At 43.1% G+C, this 18,802-nt stretch overlaps 1 protein-coding gene across 2 annotated transcripts in view; it reads left to right on the top strand.

Annotated features, from left to right (window-relative positions):
- The window catches only part of plcg2 (phospholipase C, gamma 2), a 217,168-nt gene that overhangs the window by 35,020 nt on the left and 163,346 nt on the right, over positions 1-18,802 (top strand). Inside the window, exon 1 of one of the 2 annotated variants that reach the window (XM_059651742.1) lies at positions 3,824-3,934. The exons of the other annotated variant lie outside the window; for it this stretch is intronic. Coding sequence (XP_059507725.1) covers positions 3,850-3,934 — 85 coding nt within the window. The 5' untranslated portion in view covers positions 3,824-3,849. Of the gene's footprint in view, positions 1-3,823; positions 3,935-18,802 lie in introns of those variants that run through there. 2 annotated transcript variants of the gene reach the window in all.

Consider the following 18,802-nt stretch of genomic DNA (forward strand, 5'->3'; position numbering starts at 1 on the left):
GCTCCTGTTTCTACTGCTCAGATCCTGAAATCTGTTTTTCCTGGTCCTTGTGCTATCAGCCAATGGGAACTGCATTTCTTTGTCGACTTGACATAAGCCAAGCAAAATCCTGTACACCACTATTAGATCTTAGCTCAACCTCTACTTCTGCAGTAGAACAATCTCAACCCCTCTGGCCTAACCTTATTGCCAAAAGAACATAAGACCATAAGACATAGGAGCAGATGTTGGGCCATTCAGCCATCAAGTCAGTTCCACCATTCAATCATCTCATGAACCTTCTCTGAACCCACTCCAGGGCCAGTACATCTTTCCACCATTCAATCATCTCATGAACCTTCTCTGAACCCACTCCAGGGCCAGTACATCTTTCCTGAGATATGGGGCCCAAAACTATGCACAATACTCCAAATATGCCCTGACCACAGCCATATAGAGACTTAGAAGTACATCCCTGCTTTTACATTCATGTTCTCTCAAAATAAATGCCAAAGCTTATTTGCCTTGCTACCTACTGGCTCAACCTGCAAGTTTACCTCGAGAGATCCTGGACTAGAACTCCCAAGTCTCTTTGCACTTAAGACTTCTGAATTTGCTCCCCATTTGGGAAATAGTCATACCTCTATTCTTCTTACCAAAGTGCATGACCTCACACTTTCCCACATTGTTTCTCCATCTGCTACTTCTTTGCCCACTCTTCTAACCTGTTCAAATCCTTCTGCAGCCTCCCCACCTCCTCAATACTACCTGACCCTCTATCTATCTTTGTATCATCTGCAAACTTAGCCAGAATGCTCTCAGCTCGTTCATCTTCCGTCTTGCCTGGAATCCTTCCAGAAATTCTGTTCTGCCCCTTCTGAAAGGCCCTCATGTTCCTCTTAAAATGTGGTGACCGGAATGAGGCACAATACTCTATTTGCAGCTTAATCAGAATTTGATAAACGTGTGGTGTAATTTCTGTTTTTGTACTCAGTGCTTCAATTTATGAAGCACAAGGTCACATATATTTTGCTAATCATTCTCTCCTTGTACCCTGACAACTTCATGCTTATGAATCCCTTGGTTCCTCTATTCCTGTGCACTATTTAGAACTATGCCATTACATTTGTGCTGCCTTTCCTTAAACATTTTGCCAAACTTGTAACTTAACACTTCCCATATTAAATTCCATCTGACATTCACTGGACCATCCTGCCAATCTATCTAAGTTCTATTCCAATTGATTGATTTCATCCTTTCTGTGGGCCACATGTCCAATATTATTATAATATTTGATTATTGGCAAATTTTGAAACTTTACCCTGTATTCTAGTGTCTAAGTAATTTATGCTCCTGTTCCAGTGAAGGACAAGGTTAGAAAGAATAGGGAATAATGAATGAATAAAGCTATTTTGGCTCTGGTCAAGAATAAGAATGAGTCATACATTAAGTACAGATTATTGGAATCAAGTGACTCTCTTGAGGATTATAAGGAGTGGAATGGGCATTCTTTAAGAGGGAAATTAGGAGGGCCAAAAGGAAATAGAACATAGTCTTTGCAGATAAGGTTAATGATAATCTAAAGAGATTCTACAAGCACATTAAAATGAAAAGAGCAACTAGGGAGAAAATAGGGCCCCTTAAAGATCTACAAAGTCATCTATATGTGGAACCATAGGCAACGGTAGAGACACCGAACTAATATATTGTTTCACTTCTGACCGTGGAGAAAGAAATGGCCGCTTTGGGACTCAAGGAAATAAATATTGATGTCTTGAAAGCAGTCCATATTACAGAAGAGGAGTTGCTGGAGTTCTTAAAAAACAAAGTTGAATAAATCTCAAGGACCTGAGCAAGTATATCCCAGGACATGGTGAGAAGTTAGGGAAGAAATTGCAGGGGCCCTAGCAGAGATATTTGTGTAATCTACAGCCATGGGTGAGGTGCTGGAAGACTGGACAGTGGCTAATATTTTGCCTTTAATTATGAAAGCCTGTAAGGAGAAGTCTAGGAACAATAGACTGGTATATCTGACATCATTGGTGGTTAAGTTGTTGGAGGAAATTATGAAGGACAGGATCTACATGTATTTGGAGAGGCAAGGCCTGATTAGGGACAGTCCGCAAGGCTTTGTGTGTGAGAAATCATGTCTCGCTAACTTTATTGAGTTTTTTGAGGATGTCACTAAAAAGAATGATGAGGGTAGAGCAGTGGACATTGTATACATGGATGTTAGTAAAGACTTTGACAAGGTTCCACATGGTACACTAGTTAGGAAAGTTAGGTCTCATGGGATTCAGGGAGAACTTGCCAATTGAATGCAAAATTGGCTTGATAATTGGAGACAGAGAGTGGTGATGGAGGGGTTTCTTTTGTACTGGAGGCCTGTGACGAGTGGCGTTCCACAGGGATCAGAACAGGGTTTGTCATTTTTTTAATTGGATGAGAATTTAGGAGGCATGGCTTTATAGGTGACGGGAAAATTGGTGGTATAGTTGACAGTGAACATTACCTAAGATTACAAAGGGATCTTGATCAATTGGACCAATGGGCTGAGGAGTGGCAAATGGAATTTAATTTGGATAAATACAAGGTGTCGCATTTGAGTAAAATGGACATGGGTAGGACTTATACAGTTAATGCTAGGACCCTGGCGGTATTGTCAAAGAGAGAGATCTTGGGGTTCAGGTGCATAGTTCTTTGAAAGTTGCATCACAGTTAGACAGCGTGGTTAAGAAGGCATTTAGCAAGTTTGCCTTCATTGCTCAGACCATAGTGTATAGGTGTTGGGATGTCATATTGAGGTTGTACAGGATGTTGGTAAGGCCACTTTGGACTATAGGGAGGATATTAGTAAATTGGAAAGAGTTCCGAAATAATTTACCAGGATGTTGCTGGGACTGGAGGGTTTGAGGTATTAGGAGAGGCTGGAGAGGATGGGACTTTTTTCACTGGAGCATAGGAGGTTGAGGTGTGATCTTATAGACATTCATAAAAACATGAGGGGCATAGATAAGGTGAATAACACAGGTCTTTTCCCTAAGGTGGGGGAGTTCAGAATCTGGAGGCATATTTTTAAGGTGAGAGGAGAAAGATTTACAAGGGTCCTAAGCAGCAACCTTTTCACACAAAGGGTGGTTTGTATGTGGAATGAACTGCCTGAGGAAGTGATAAATGCAGTTGCAGTTACGACATTTAAACGAGATTTGGACAGCTACGTGAATAGGAAAAGTTCAGAGGGATACGGGCCATACGCAGGCAACTGGGATCATTTAGTTTGGGAAACTTGGTCGGCATGGATCAGTTAGACCAAAGGGCCTGTTTTGGTGCAGTATGGCTCTGGACTCTGTGATTTTTGAATCAGTGACTCTATGTGCTTTCAATGAATAGTTGTTTGAAAGAGATTCCAACAAAGTTCAGAGCATTGAGCTCAGCCAGAAGCAGGCTTGGAAAAACTGAGAAACATCAAGTAGCCAGAATATAGAGCCAGTTCCTGTTAAAACTTTGCTGAAGAGCCAGTCTCCCAGCTGGTCAACTTCAGGAAACTTCACAACTTGCAGTGAATCCTTCATTTTAAAAAAAAGTCCTTAAATTTTTTTTTCCACAGGATAATTTGATTTTGGTCTGATTAATGTTTAAAGCTACAGACTGAAAAGAATTCTACGAAACAGTGTTTCATTCAATTAGTATCAGTCATATATTAGTGAAAGGTTTTTTTTTACTTTTTAGAAGTAGCGAAATGTTTTGTATTTAGTTAATAATGAAGCTTGTGAAATCTTGTTATCAATTAACAGAATGCACACTGACATGTTTTTGATAGCAGAGTACAGCAGTTGTCAGTATGTTCCCTCCCAGGCTGGTGTGTGTAAAATGCACTTTCACGGATATACTCCATGTAAATCTTCTACTTTCAAACTTTCCAAAACAGGACAGCAGGAAATTGTTGCATTTTCTGGTAATATTAAATTTCAAATGGTGATTCAATGTGAATGGTATTTTCATGCATTCTGCATGAGCCTTCAGCAGCATGTGTAATTTTTATTTAGTGTAAACATTGTGTAGCAGACTTTTGATTATTTTATGAGAAACTGTTGTAGCTCAGAAGTGGTCATTGTCCCCCAGTATAATATGTTTTGCAAACCTTGGTTTTACATAGGACATAAAACAACACAGCACAGGAACTGGCTCTTCAGCATCCCCATGTCTGTGCTGACCATGATGCCATTCTAAACTGATGCCATCTGCCTACACTTGGTCTGTATCCCTCTAGTCCCTGGCTGTTCATGTGTCTGTCTAAATGCCTCTTAAATGTTGCTGTCATATCCATTTCTACCACCTTCCCTGGCTGCACATTCCGGGCACTTACTACTGTCTGTGTAAAAAACTTTCCTTGCACATCTGTCTTAAACTTTTGCGCTCTTTATCTTGTGGAGAAGGAAAAACCAGAGGTACCAGGCAATTTTTTAAGAGACCACATGATAATCACGATTTGACATGATGTTTTAAACCCTGGTATAATTTGTTTTAATATGTTTTTGGAAATCTTACTAAATCAAATTTGTAAAGTGTTTTTTCTTAACTTTCTCTGTCATCAATGTTTTGGTATTTTTAACATTGCACATTTTATCTACTTTCTTTTTCTCCTCTCACTTTCACCTCATTACCTTTTTCACTTCTTATTTCGCCTTCACTTTCTTGTTATTTACCTTTGAGCTCTATGCAATTTTGTCTGCCTTCTGCCATTTTAAACAGCAGTTGGCAGGTATTATTGATGTGCATGGATAAAATGGTTGCAATGTTTATAATTTGTTCCATTTCACAGTTCGTAGTGCAGTAATTTCTGATATGCTTGCCTTTGTCACTTATGCTGCCTTCTTAGCTACACCCTTCCTCCAAACTGATACAATTTATCCACCCACTGTTTGCTACAAGCATCTGAGACATAAATGACCTTCTTTAACTATAATTTCATGACTCTTGTATACTTTTTTTCATTATCTCCCACCATTAACCCTCTTTTATACACCTTTAGCAGTCTGTTCTGCCTCCCCTAGCTGCATACTGTCCCTGCCAGTCAGCTGTTTTGTTTCTGCTTCAATGTATTTTATTTCTGTTATTTTCCTAGATCTCTATTCTTCCAGCTCCCCTGTCTTACCTCATCTCTGTCCTGACAGTGGCTCGGTGGTTAGCCATGCTGCCTCACGGCTCCAGGGAGCTGGGTTTGATCCCAGCCTTGGGCGACTGTCTGTGTGGAGTTTGCACATTCTCCTCATATTTGTGTGGGCTTCTGCTGGGTGCTCTAGTTTCCTCCTACAGTCCAACGACGGGAAGATTAGGTGGATTGGCCGTGCTAAATTGCCCAATGTGTGCAGGATAGTTGAATTAGCTATGGGGAAATGCAGGGATAGTTTGGGGATGTGTGGGATGCTTTTCAAGAGTTGGTATAGACACAGTGGGAAATGCAGTGGTAGGGTGGGAGTATGTGGATGCTCTTCAAGATTTGGTGTGGACTCACTGGGCTGATTGGCCTGCTCTAAGGTGTGGGGATTCTATGATTCTTAACCTCTGTATGATTACCTGGTTGCTTCTCTGAACTTTCTTGCCATCTTGCCTGCCCCACATACTTGTGTTTCTCTACCCACCCTCTCTATCTGTGTCACATTAATCTACTTCCCTCCTCATTTACCTTTATGTAAATAAAAGGTATAATTTTGACCTAATTTTTCTGACAAGGAGCACAAAGAATTGGAACGAATTTAGTGAAAAATTTATTCAGGTAAATTAAATGTATTGTTAATCAGCACAAAGGGAACATTCGGACATGCATATTAGGTGTAGGAATATGACTAGGCCACTCAGCCTTTCGATCCTGCAATGATATTCAGTAATAACATGATAGATCTCATTGCACCATGTTCCCACCTACCCAATAACATCTCTCCTCCTAGCCGATCAAGAATCCATCTGCCTCTGCCTTAAAAACTTCCAAAGATTCAGCTGCTCTTTAATCAGAGAGGATATGTTTCAGTGGCTTGAGGTTACAATGAGGTAGAATTAGAATGATGTAGGGTAGAATTCTCATAAAGAATGTGGTTGGTCTTTCTATCATTTTGCTTTGAAATGAACTGGGGTCAAGGGGCTGCCAGGATGTGTCTTTAGTTTCCTTTGGCCCAGTGCCATTTAGGCCACTGGGCCTTATTTCAGTGCACCAGGTTTGACTGGCACCTAAAAACATGATGTTAATGATTTAAAGGGTTTTTACAAATATATTTAAACTTATAGAAATGGAACGACTTATGTGGTAAAGAATTGAATTTCAAATTATTAAGCTGTGGAACTTCGATATCAAATACGTATTATGTTGCAACAGAAACTGAGTCAATTGAGCTATAGGCCAAGGCATGGTTGGTTAAAATTCTCTGACAGTGAAAAGAACATGTGGTAAACTATCTTGACACAAATGAGGTAAGCTTGATTATTGAACGACATTTCAACTGATGACTCCATTTTATCCTATACTTAACGAAAGGGTGGGCAGCTTCAAATAATAGTGAGTCTCACACCTAAATAAGTATTGCTTCTTGGTTTTCAGCATTTTATAACAATGAATAGAATCTTCCTGCATTATAGAAATAGGTATGGATCCTCCAAATTTAAATGGCGTCTGGAGGCCACTTTGAATTGGATAAACCCATGACAACGTACTGTTGGTGATAGAGATAAGACAATTTCATGTCTCACTTGAGTGGGACATTGGCAGCTTGAAGTGTTATTACTAGATTGTTATGAAATATGTTTTTAGATAACACAAAACAATAGCTGTGTATAGAATTTGACTGATCCAATGATGGCTTACAACTGATTTGAGCTCAAACAGCCCTCCATAGTGAATGAGAATCCTGAGTAGAAATATTGGCTGGTTGGCAGTGGTATCAAGATAATAAAATGTGAGGCTGGATGAACACAGCAGGCCAAGCAGCATCTCAGGAGCACAAAAGCTGACGTTTTGGGCCTAGACCCTTCATCAGAGAGGGGGATGGGGTGAGGGTTCTGGAATAAATAGGGAGAGAGGGGGAGGCGGACCGAAGATGGAGAGAAAAGAAGATAGGTGGAGAGAGTATAGGTGGGGAGGTAGGGAGGGGATAGGTCAGTCCAGGGAAGACAGACAGGTCAAGGAGGTGGGATGAGGTTAGTAGGTAGATGGGGGTGCGGCTTGAGGTGGGAGGAAGGGATGGGTGAGAGGAAGAACAGGTTAGGGAGGCAGAGACAGGTTGGACTGGTTTTGGGATGCAGTGGGTGGAGGGGAAGAGCTGGGTTGGTTGTGTGGTGCAGTGGGGGGAGGGGACGAACTGGGCAGGTTTAGGGATGCAGTTGGGGAAGGGGAGATTTTGAAACTGGTGAAGTCCACATTGATACCATGAGGCTGCAGGGAAATGCTACACTTGCCCCCACACCTCCTCCCTCACCCCTATCCTGGGCCCCAAGATGACATTCCACATTAAGCAGAGGTTCACCTGCACATCTGCCAATGTGGTATACTGCATCCACTGTACCCGGTGTGGCATCCTCTACATTGGGGAAACCAAGTGGAGGCTTGGAGACCGCTTTGCAGAACACCTCCGCTCAGTTCGCAACAAACAACTGCACCTCCCAGTCGCAAACCATTTCCACTCCCCCTCCCATTCGTTAGATGACATGTCCATCATGGGCCTCCTGCAGTGCCACAATGATGCCAGCCGAAGGTTGCAGGAACAGCAACTCCTATTCTGCCTGGGAACCCTGCAGCCTAATGGTATCAATGTGGACTTCACCAGTTTCAAAATCTCCCCTTCCTCAACTGCATCCCTAAACCAGCCCAGTTCGTCCCGGCCCCCCACTGCACCCCACCACACCCGGCACCTTCCCCTGCAACCGCAGGAAATGCTACACTTGCCCCCACACCTCCTCCCTCACCCCTATCCCGGGCCCCAAGATGACATTCCACATTAAGCAGAGGTTCACCTGCACATCTGCCAATGTGGTATACTGCATCCACAGTACCCGGTGTGGCTTCCTCTACATTGGGGAAACCAAGTGGAGGCTTGGAGACCGCTTTGCAGAACATCTCCGCTCAGTTCACAACAAACAACTGCACCTCCCAGTCGCAAACCATTTCCACTCCCCCTCCCATTCTTTAGATGACATGTCCATCATGGGCCTCCTGCAGTGCCACAATGATGCCACCCGAAGCTTGCAGGAACAGCAACTCCTATTCCGCCTGAGAACCCTGCAGCCTAATGGTATCAATGTGGACTTCACCAGTTTCAAAATCTCCCCTTCCCCCACCGCATCCCAAAACCAGCCCAGTTCGTCCCCTCCCCCCACTGCACCACACAACCAGCCCAGCTCTTCCCCTCCACCCACTGCATCCCAAAACCAGTCCAACCTGTCTCTGCCTCCCTACCCTGTTCTTCCTCCCACCCATCCCTTCCTCCCACACCAAGCCGCACCCCCATCTACCTACTAACCTCATCCCACCTCCTTGACCTGTCCGTCTTCCCTGGACTGACCTACCCCCTCCCCACCTCCCCACCTATACTCTCTCCACCTATCTTCTTTTCTCTCCATCTTCGGTCCGTCTCCCCCTCTCTCCCTATTTATTCCAGAATCCTCACCCCATCCCCCTCTCTGATGAAGGGTCTAGGCCTGAAACGTCAGGTTTTGTGCTCCTGAGATGCTGCTTGGCCTGCTGTGTTCATCCAGCCTCACATTTTATTATCTTGGATTCTCCAGCATCTGCAGTTCCCGTTATCTCTGGCAGTGGTATCACTTTGGCAAGCATTAGCATCTCAACTACCTCCACCCCAACTCCATTCAAATCAACAAGAGAAAAATCCAGGCCCAACACATGCTTAATGAGCGCTAAATCTAGAAAAAAATAGGTAATCTGAACACACACAGTGCAGGAATAAATATTTCAAATTGCAGGAAAGTTGTACCATGTTTTCCTTCTTACAGTCAGTGTGGAGTTTGGGCACACCTGCATTATTGTGACAATAGAGCTCATTTTAAAACAAAGGTTTTCATTTAGTTTCTGACATTCATGTTTACCTGTCATTGTTTCAGTGAAAGGAAGGTTGATTAATCAGAATGAATGTTCTCTTTAGGTTTTTAAATTGAATTACGCAGCTTTGTCTGGGTCATCTCAATGGTGATTCTTTGGCTGGGTGGGATCCTGACTGGGAGAGAAAATTAAATAAAGTGATAGTGGAATTAATTAAAAGGGAGCAACTTCCATCTCATTTGCACGCTATCCAAAATGTTACTAAGGAGAGATACCTGACTACAGATTTGTACCATTCAGTCACTTCTGAATTTTATGCTTTGACGTTTCTGGTCACTGGGAGACTAGCAACAGCTACATTTGATGTTGAACTTGTTATTTAACAAATTTATGAAGTGTTTCTTTAGTAACATCATGGAAGTAAAGTGTTGACACTTACTATCCAGCTCTTACTTGTTATGATGCTTAAGCAGAATTTATAGTGTACATGAAGGCAAATTTACAAATGTCTTCTCTTGGGTTCATTCTGATCAACAAATTAAAATGTAAATCATAGGAACGACACTCAGAGAATTACTAAATCTCTTGGTTCAGTAAAAGCAAAACCCTGTGGAAATTGAAAATCTGAAGCAAACACAGAGCATGCTGAAGGCAGACAGCAGGTCTGGCAGCATCTGTGGAAAGAAATAGAGGTAACATTTCAAGTTTGATAAGAGTCTTCTTCAAAACTCAGGCTGGACTTGAAATATGAATTCCTTCAGTTTCCTTTATTTTTAGCACTTAAGTCTATGTGGTGCAATGCAAGATGCTTAAAGTGATGTTGTCCACCAGAAGTTGTGGATTAGTCATAATCAGATGTGCAGATTCCTTAGATAAGCCTAATATATATATTCTTTTAATATTGGTTATTAACCACATGTAAAGAATTATTTAGCTAACATATTTTGCCATTCACTAACCAGAGAAGTGAAGCATTCACATCCAACAAAAGCACTCACACTCTGTTTCCCATTTTACAAGAAAATAACGAGTGAAGTTGAAATACAAATGTATGGATTATGGAATGAGTGCCTTGACTACATGCTCAGAGAGATGGCCTATTATTTACTTTAGTTATCAATTAGCTAGTGACCTGTGTATTGAACATTATTCAGTTGAGCACAGACAAAATGGTGCTGCACTGTATCATCTGTTTTAAATGGCTGACTATTACTTCATGTTGGGTATTTAATTCAGATGGGTTTGGGAATTAAAATCTTGAGAATTCACTATGGCCTGACAGGTAGCAGAAGAACTAAAATGTCAAATTTAGAAATGTCAAAGTGCCGAAAGCCAGAAAAACTCATTGCCTCTTGTAGATCAACATGACACACACACCATTGATAAAATCTTGTTTGAATGCTTATGTCTAATGCATTGCTAATGGACAGATACAAATATAGAAAACACTAGAGATGCTCAGCAAGTCAAGTCTCATCTATCAAGAAAACAGACATTAGTCAGGTATAAACCCATCCTTAGAACTGAACATTTTAGATTTTCAGCATCTGAAGTATTTTGGGTTTTAAGCTGCCACTCAGTGACTCAGACAAACCATGTTCACTGTAAGTGAAGTGCCTACAGGGATTACAATGATTCAAAAAGGCAAATCACCATCATCTTTTCAAGGACATTTAGAGATGAACAAAATGATGAGGTGGCCAGTCCACATCCTGTGGAAGAATAAGATTTTTTCCTAAATCAAAAGGTATGATTTCTCTTTAAAAAATATTTTCGGCATTGCCATCTAACAGGAATTGTGGGGAAAACAATAATTAAATGCAAAATACAATATTATGTAAAATACTCCATCTTCTGATGAAAGGAATATATGAATGATAAGTATTTTCAAAACCTTCTATGATATATTAATTTAAAAATAGTTACGGAAAAGGTTAGACCTGATCAAAAAGTTAAAGTTCTAAATTAGAATAAGGCTAACGTTGACAGTATCAGACCGGAACTTTTAAAAGTTAATTGGGCGAGATTATTTGTCGGTAAACGGATGGTTAGAAGTCTTTAAGAATGAGATAACAAGGGTTCAGAGACATTATGAGATAGTAGGAACTGCTGAGATAACAAGGTGTAGAGCTGGATGAACGCAGCAGGCCAAGCAACATCAGAAGAGCAGGAAGGCTGATGTTTCAGGTCTAAACCCATTTCTGAAGAAGGGTCTCGACCCGAAGCATCAGCTTTCCTGCTCCTCTGATGCTGCTTGGCCTGCTGTATTCATCCAGCTCTACACCATGTTATTTCAGAGACATTATGTTCGTTTTAATGTAGAGGGCAAGGCTGGTAGGTGTAGGGAATGCTGGATGACTTGTGAAATTGAGGCTTTGAGCAAGAAAAAGAAGGAAGCATATATTAAATATAGGCAGCTGGAATTAAGTGAATCCCTAGAAGAGTATAGGGCAATAAGAGTATTTTCAAGAATTCAAGAGGGAAATCAGAAGGGCAAAAAGGGGACATAGCTTTGGCAAATAGTGTTAAGGAGAATCCAAAGAGATTTTACAAATGCAATAAATGCAAATGAGTAACTAGGGAGAGAATAGGGTCTCTTAAAGATCAATGTGGCTGTCTATGTGTGGAAACTTAGGAGACAGGTAAGATACTCTCTACATATTTTGCGCTGGTATTTACTGTGGAGAAGGACATGGAAGCTAGGGAACTTAGGGAAATAGATAACGTTTTGAAAGAGTACATGTTACAGAAGAGGAGGTGCTAGAGCTAAGGGAGAGATTGCTGGACCTCTTGTTGAGATATTTGTTGAGATAACCACAGTTGAGATGATGGAGAACTAGAGGCTTGCTAATGTGGTGCTGTTATTGAAGAAAGACCGTAAGAAAAAGCCAAGGAACTATAGATTCTGGTGAGCCTTAGGTTAGTGGTGGCTGTGTTGTTGGAGGAAATTCTGAGTTACAGGATTTACATGCATTTGGAAAGGCAAGGACTGATTAGGGATAATCAACATGGCTTTCAGTGTGGGAAATCATGTCTCACTAACTTGATTGACTGTTTGAAAGAGGTGACAAAGAAGATTTTGTGAAGGCAGAGTGGTAGACATTGTCTGTATGGGCTTCAGCAAAGCATTCGACAAGGTTCTGCATGATGGACTGGTCAACAAGGCTAAATTACATGGTATCTGGAGGAGCCAGTTGCTTGGATACAAAATTGTCTTGAAGGTAATGGATAGAGGGTTATGGTAGAAGGTAGTTTATCTACCTGGAGGCCTGTTTCAGTGTATGCCACAAGGAGCAGTGCTGGGTCCACTGCTTTTTGTCATTTACATAAATGATTTGGATGTGAATATTGGAGGTATGGTTAGTAAGTTTGCAGATGAAACCAAAATGTAGTGAATGGTGAAGAAGATTATCTCAGAGTACAATGGGACCTTGATTGGATGGGCCTATAGCCTGAGGACTGGCAGGTAGAGTTTAATTTAGATAAATGTAAAGTGTCGCATTTTGGTAAGGTAAACCAGGGGCAGGACTTAAACAGTTAATGATAGAACCCTGGGGAGTGTTGCTGAACAAAGAGACCTAGGGGTGCAGGTGTACAGTTCCTCGAAAGCCGAATAGCAGGTAGATGCGGTGGTGAAGAAGACATTCGGTAAGCTTGCTTTTATTGGTAAGAGCATTGAATATAAGAGTTGGGATCTCACTTGGCAGCTGTGCGAGACATTGGTGAGGCTGCGTTTGGAATACTACGTACAATTCTGGTCACCTTTCTATAGAAAGATTGTTAAACTTGTGAGGTTGAGGAAAAGATTTTCAGGGATGTTGCTGGGACTGGAGATTTGAGCTAGCGGGAGAGGCTGAATAGATTGCTGCTATGTGTCAATGTGTTGGAGACTAAGGATTGAGTTTATAGAGGTTTGTAAAATCATGAAGAGCATGGATAGGGTGAATAGCCGAGGTTGTTTCTTCCCAGGTAAGTCCAAAACTAGAGGACATAGGTTTAAGGTGAAAGGGGAGAGATTTTAAAAGGACCTGAGAGGTAATTTTTTTCATGCAGAAGGTGGTGATTGCATGGAATGAGCTGCCGGAGGAAGTGATAGAGGCTGGTACAATTAAAACATTTAATGTAGGAAGGGTTTAGAGGGATATGGGCTAAATGCTGGCAAATGAGACGAGGTCTGACTGGGATGTGTGGTCGGTATTGGTGAGATGGACTGAACAGTCTGTTTCTGTGCTGTGTGATTCTAAGACTCCCTGTCTGCAAGATCTTTATTTAAAAACATTGTTACTATTATTTGTCTTCTCCCTTAAGTACTTAAATAGGGAAATAATTGAGTTACAGTCCTTGGAATAGACTAGACTGTGTGGCCTTCTTGTCTAGAATGATTAAAAACAATACATTCTTTTGTTGTATCACATTAAGAAGGTTTGTGCTCAGGCCTCTGGTTGAATTAGTTCTCATCTTCCACTAGCTTACACTTCCTTCTGTAATTGTCTTGTGGTTTGTATACCTGTTGCAGAATGAAATTGTTGCACTGAATATTACGTGTTTTCACTGTGCACACAGATCATTGCCTAATCATTAGTGAATATGCACCAGAATGTATCTCAGTGATGAATGTTGATAAAACAAACAGATCTGAATTTAATTTTATCAAAGTTCATGCGAGGAAATGTTAGTAGCCGAGGATGCATTTCAAATGCCTTAGAATAATATCTACCTTTTAATTTGTAACTAAACTGTTTGCACTTTCGCCCTGTGGTCTGATCCCAGGCTGAGCTGTTTTATTCCCATTTCTACTCTTGCACAAAGACTCCCAACTTGCACCTTGTAGTATCATTCATTCTTGCCACTGCTCTGACAGTCTGCTGCTGGAATCTGTCTCTAGACATGACTACACCATTGAGTTCCTGGCTTGTTTCTCTCTACCACTACATCTACATCTACATGTAAGGGAGGCAACAGAATGTTCATTCGGAGACCCACATACAGTTCTGGGAACTCAGGGTCAAAACCTGCCATGGCAAATGGTGGAATTTGAAATCAGTAAAAATCTGGAATTAAGAATCCAATGATGACTATGAAACTATTGTCGATTGTCGGGGAAAACCCATCTAATTCACTAATATCATTTAGGTAAGGAAACTGCCATCCTTATCTGGTCTGGCCTGCCTGTGACTCCAGACCCAAAGCAATGTGGTTGACTGTTTATTGCCTTCTGGGCAATTGGGAATGGGCAATAAATGCTGCCTAGCTAGCATTGTCCTCATCCAATGAATGAAGTAAAAAAAATCTACACCCCACCTCCACCTCATCTAGTCCCCAACACCTCAAATTGATACTTCTCACTTTTTTGTATGAATCCCTAAATGTCCTCACCCCTCACCTTTATCTGTAACTTTCTCCAGGTCTATAGCTTTTAGAGAGTTCTGAATTCCTCCCAACTTGATCATCCTCAAACTCTTTTGCCTCAACATTGACAATGTTACCTGCATCCCAGAAATTCCTCCAAGAACCTTTATGATTCCTCCCTTCTCTCTTCTCCTTTGTGACCATCCTTAAACCCCATGACTTTGAACAGGACTTTGATTATTCCTACAATCTCAGGCACCACATCAGTTTTTGTCTGTTTTTACTTCTGAGATGTGTTGTGGGACAATTTGCACCTTGAGAATTTACAGACAGAAGTAATTGAGAGATATAGAAATGCGATAATTTCCATTTGATCTTCTGCTATGCATTCCGACACACCTAAAAGCAATGATAAAATAAACAGCATCCACTTTTCTAAGTTTGTTTATAACAGTACTGGCAGTAAACACTACACAAACAATAGTAGCTCATTGGCATGGACCTACGTACAAAGAGGATAGACAGGGAGAATTCTTTAAGTTCAAGTTTTGGCATTCTATTGTTCAGAAATCTGAGGGACTGATTTTTGTGAGCCGTGTGAGGTTGCTATGCTGTGCTGTGTGTTAGTTGGCTATCCTGTTCTCAACTCAGTCAACTTTCTTCAGGATGGTGAGAGAGCACGAATGTGAAGCCACCTACATTGTCAATTGAACAATTGAACCCTCTGGTTCTTTTATCATTATCTTAAAGCTGAGTCTTTGGGTTATTGACCTTTCTCCCACTGGAAGTAGTTTCTCTGCCAAAACCATTATTTCAGCACCTCTATTAAACCTCAACAAATTTTCTCTGTTTTAAGGAAAGCTGGCCCAATTTCCCTAGTTTGACTACATAGCTGAAAGTCCAAATCCACATTCCCTGTACTGTTGTAAGAAATCTCCTGTAAGACCTTGGTATTCTTCTTAAAATGTGGGCATGTAAGTACACCAGATTGTGTATAACAAAGGATTTATAATGGTCTAGAAAACCTTTCTTGTTTTTGCAGTCTATGACTCTATTTACAATGTAAAGGATTCTTTGATTTGATTCGATCTATTTATTGTCATGTGTATCTTGTTACAAAATACAGTGAAAAGAATTGAATAGGGTCTCCACTCTCTGGTGCCATCTTAAAACAGAGAAAAATAAATCAAAACATAAAATATAAAGACAGAAAAATGAAGAAATAAAGAAAGTGTACAACATAACAGTTCTTCTTGTTATGTGCTCTGTCAAGGGCCATGGTGACCACAGTCCCTTTGCTGTGCCACCATTGCTGGACTGTAAGTGGTCAATCTCTGGTGCTATCTTGTTTCCACCAACGCCCTTGCCACTATGAGTCCTCCCTGGACTTCAGCAATGCAGACACCACTGATGCTGCTGGGCGCCGCACTCGCCCAAACTCTATTCAAGCCCACCCTGCAATGCATCTGCTGCCGATGCCACTGGGTCAGGCCCTGGCTTAAACTGGCCTCTGTCTCCATGAATCGTGCTGGATACAGTTGCTGCTGGGAACCCAGACTCATTCCTCCACCCAAAAATGGATTCCTTCTTACTTCTCTGTGTTAAAGGGAATCAGCCCATTTTGCCTCCAACACCATGGCCACAAGTCCGCGCTGCTGGGCCTACCCAAGTCCGCGCTGCTGGGCCTACCCGAGTCTGTGCTGCTGGGTCTACTCGAGTCTGTGCTGCTGGGCCTACTCGAGTCTGTGCTGCTGGGCCTACCTGAGCCCGCGCTGCTGGGCCTACTCGAGTCTGTGCTGCTGGGCCTACTCAAGTCTGTGCTGCTGGGCCTACTCGAGTCTGTGCTGTTGGGCCTACTCGAGTCTGTGCTGCTGGGCCTACTCAAGTCTGTGCTGCTGGGCCTACTCGAGTCTGTGCTGCTGGGCCTACCTGAGCCCGCGCTGCTGGGCCTACTCGAGTCTGTGCTGCTGGGCCTACTCGAGTCTGTGCTGCTGGCATACTCGAGTCTGTGCTGCTGGCATACTCGAGTCTGTGCTGCTGGGCCTACTGGAGTCTGTGCTGCTGGGCCTACCTGAGCCCGCGCTGCTGGGCCTACTCGAGTCTGTGCTGCTGGGCCTACTCGAGTCTGTGCTGCTGGGCCTACTGGAGTCTGTGCTGCTGGGCCTACCTGAGCCCGCGCTGCTGGGCCTACCTGAGCCCACGCTGCTGGGCCTACTTGAGTCTGTGCTGCTGGGTCTACTCAAGTCTGTGCTGCTGGGCCTACTCGAGTATGTGCTGCTGGGCCTACCTGAGCCCGGGCTGCTGGGCTTATTCAAGTCTGTGCTGCTGGGCCTACCTGAGCCCGCGCTGCTGGGCCTACCTGAGCCCGCGCTGCTGGGCCTACTCGAGTCCGCGCTGCTGGGCCTACTCGAGTCCGCGCTGCTGGGCCTATTTGAGTCCACACTGCTGGGCCTACTCAAGCCCACACTGCTGGGCCTACTCAAGTCCACACTGCTGGGCCTACCCGAGTCCACGCTGCTGGGCCTATTTGAGTCCATGCTATGGGCCTACTCAAGCCCACACTGCTGGGCCTACTCAAGTCCACACTGCTGGGCCTACTCAAGTCTACGCTGCTGGGCCTACTCAAGTCCACGCTGCTGGGCCTATTTGAGTCCACGCTGCTGGGCCTATTTGAGTCCACGCTGCTGGGCCTATTTGAGTCCACGCTGCTGGGCCTATTTGAGTCCGCGCTGCTGGGCCTATTTAAGTCCGCGCTGCTGGGCCTATTTAAGTCGATGCTGCTGGGCCTACTTGAGTCCACGCTGCTGGGCCTACTTGAGTCCACGCTGCTGGGCCTACCTGAGTCCGCGCTGCTGGGCCAACTCGAGTACACGCTGCTGGGCCTATTTGAGTCTGTGCTATGGGCCTACTCGAGCCCACGCTGCTGGGCTTACCCAAGTCCGCGCTGCTGGGCCTACCCGAGTCCGCGCTGCTGGGCCTATTTGAGTCCGCGCTGCTGGGCCTACCCGAGTCCGCATTGATGGGCCTACCCGAGTCCACGCTGCTGGGCCTATTTGAGTCCGTGCTGCTGGGCCTACCCGAGTCCGCGCTGCTGGGCCTACCCGAGTCCACGCTGCTGGGCCTATTTGAGTCTGTGCTATGGGCCTACTTGAGTCCATGCTGCTGGCCTAAGTGCTGCTGATGCTGTTGCCATGATTGAATTCTTCATCAAGTGGTAAGTAATATAAAATAAGAAAGACAAAATGAGAGACGAAAGAGAAAAGAAGGAAAGAAACAAAAAAAAGTGGTGGAGCAGACGAGCTCTGTGTTCAGAAGCCCTACTCCACCATCCTCTCCTCACCATCTTCTCAACTGTCCTTTCATCATCAAATAGTTTTGTCCCTACAGCCCACATATTGTTGTTCCTGCATGCTTTTTAAAATTGTACCTTTTAATGTATATTGCTCCTCCTTACTCTTCCACCCAAAATGCATTTCGCCACGTTTCTTTGTGTTGAAGTGAACAAGCCCATTTCACCAATTTGTCCAAGACCTCCTTACCCTGTTACTAATCTCTTCTTTGTTCTGTATGTTTCTAAGTTACCATAAAAGTGGCTAACATTATTGCAAGTAATGTAACAGCCCAGTTGTCCCTGATGATTTAACTGGTCTCCTGATTGCACAAATAGGCAATCACTTGAATATTATTATTTCTAACACCAGCAATAATTGAAAACGCAATCCATTTAGCAAAGATATTCCTCTTTGCTCTTTGGAAGTGTGTTTGTGGGTTCATGGATTTTGACCCAGTGGCAATGAAGGAATGGTGATATGTTTTGTGGTGTGGTGGTACATGCCTTGGGGAGGAACTTGCAGGTATCGGTGTTTCTATTCTTTTGATGCCTTTGTTCTTCTAAGTGGAAGAGGTCAGAAGATTTAACGTGCTGTCCAAGAAATCTTGGCGAGTTACTGCACTGCATCTTTGTAGATGGTACTGAGGTGGCAGCTATAGCCTACTGATGGTGGAGGGAGTAGAAGATCAAGATGATGAACAGGATGTTAGTAAGCAGCTGCTTTGTCCTAGAGCACCTTGAATTTTGCAACAGCTATGCTCAGCCAGGTAAATATTCCATCACGTTCCCAATATATGCCTTGTAGATGGTAACCAGGCTTTGGGAGTCAGAGTGTTAGTTACCTGCTGTATATCTCCAGCCTTTTATGCAGCCACTGCATTTAGTGGCTGGTGCAGTTAACTTTCTGATTGAAAGCAACAGCCAGTGACGGCAATGCTGTTGAATGTCAAGGAGAATGTGATATGAATGTTACTTGCCACTTAACCAACCAAGCCTGAACGTTGTCCAGGCTTTATTGCATGTGGTCATGGACAACTTTTTTTTTCCTGAGTGCTTTCAAATGGAATTGAAGATTGTGGAATCACCAACAAACCTCCCAT

This window comes from Stegostoma tigrinum, chromosome 16 (genome assembly GCF_030684315.1).
Source record: "Stegostoma tigrinum isolate sSteTig4 chromosome 16, sSteTig4.hap1, whole genome shotgun sequence".
Lineage (NCBI taxonomy): Eukaryota > Metazoa > Chordata > Chondrichthyes > Orectolobiformes > Stegostomatidae > Stegostoma > Stegostoma tigrinum.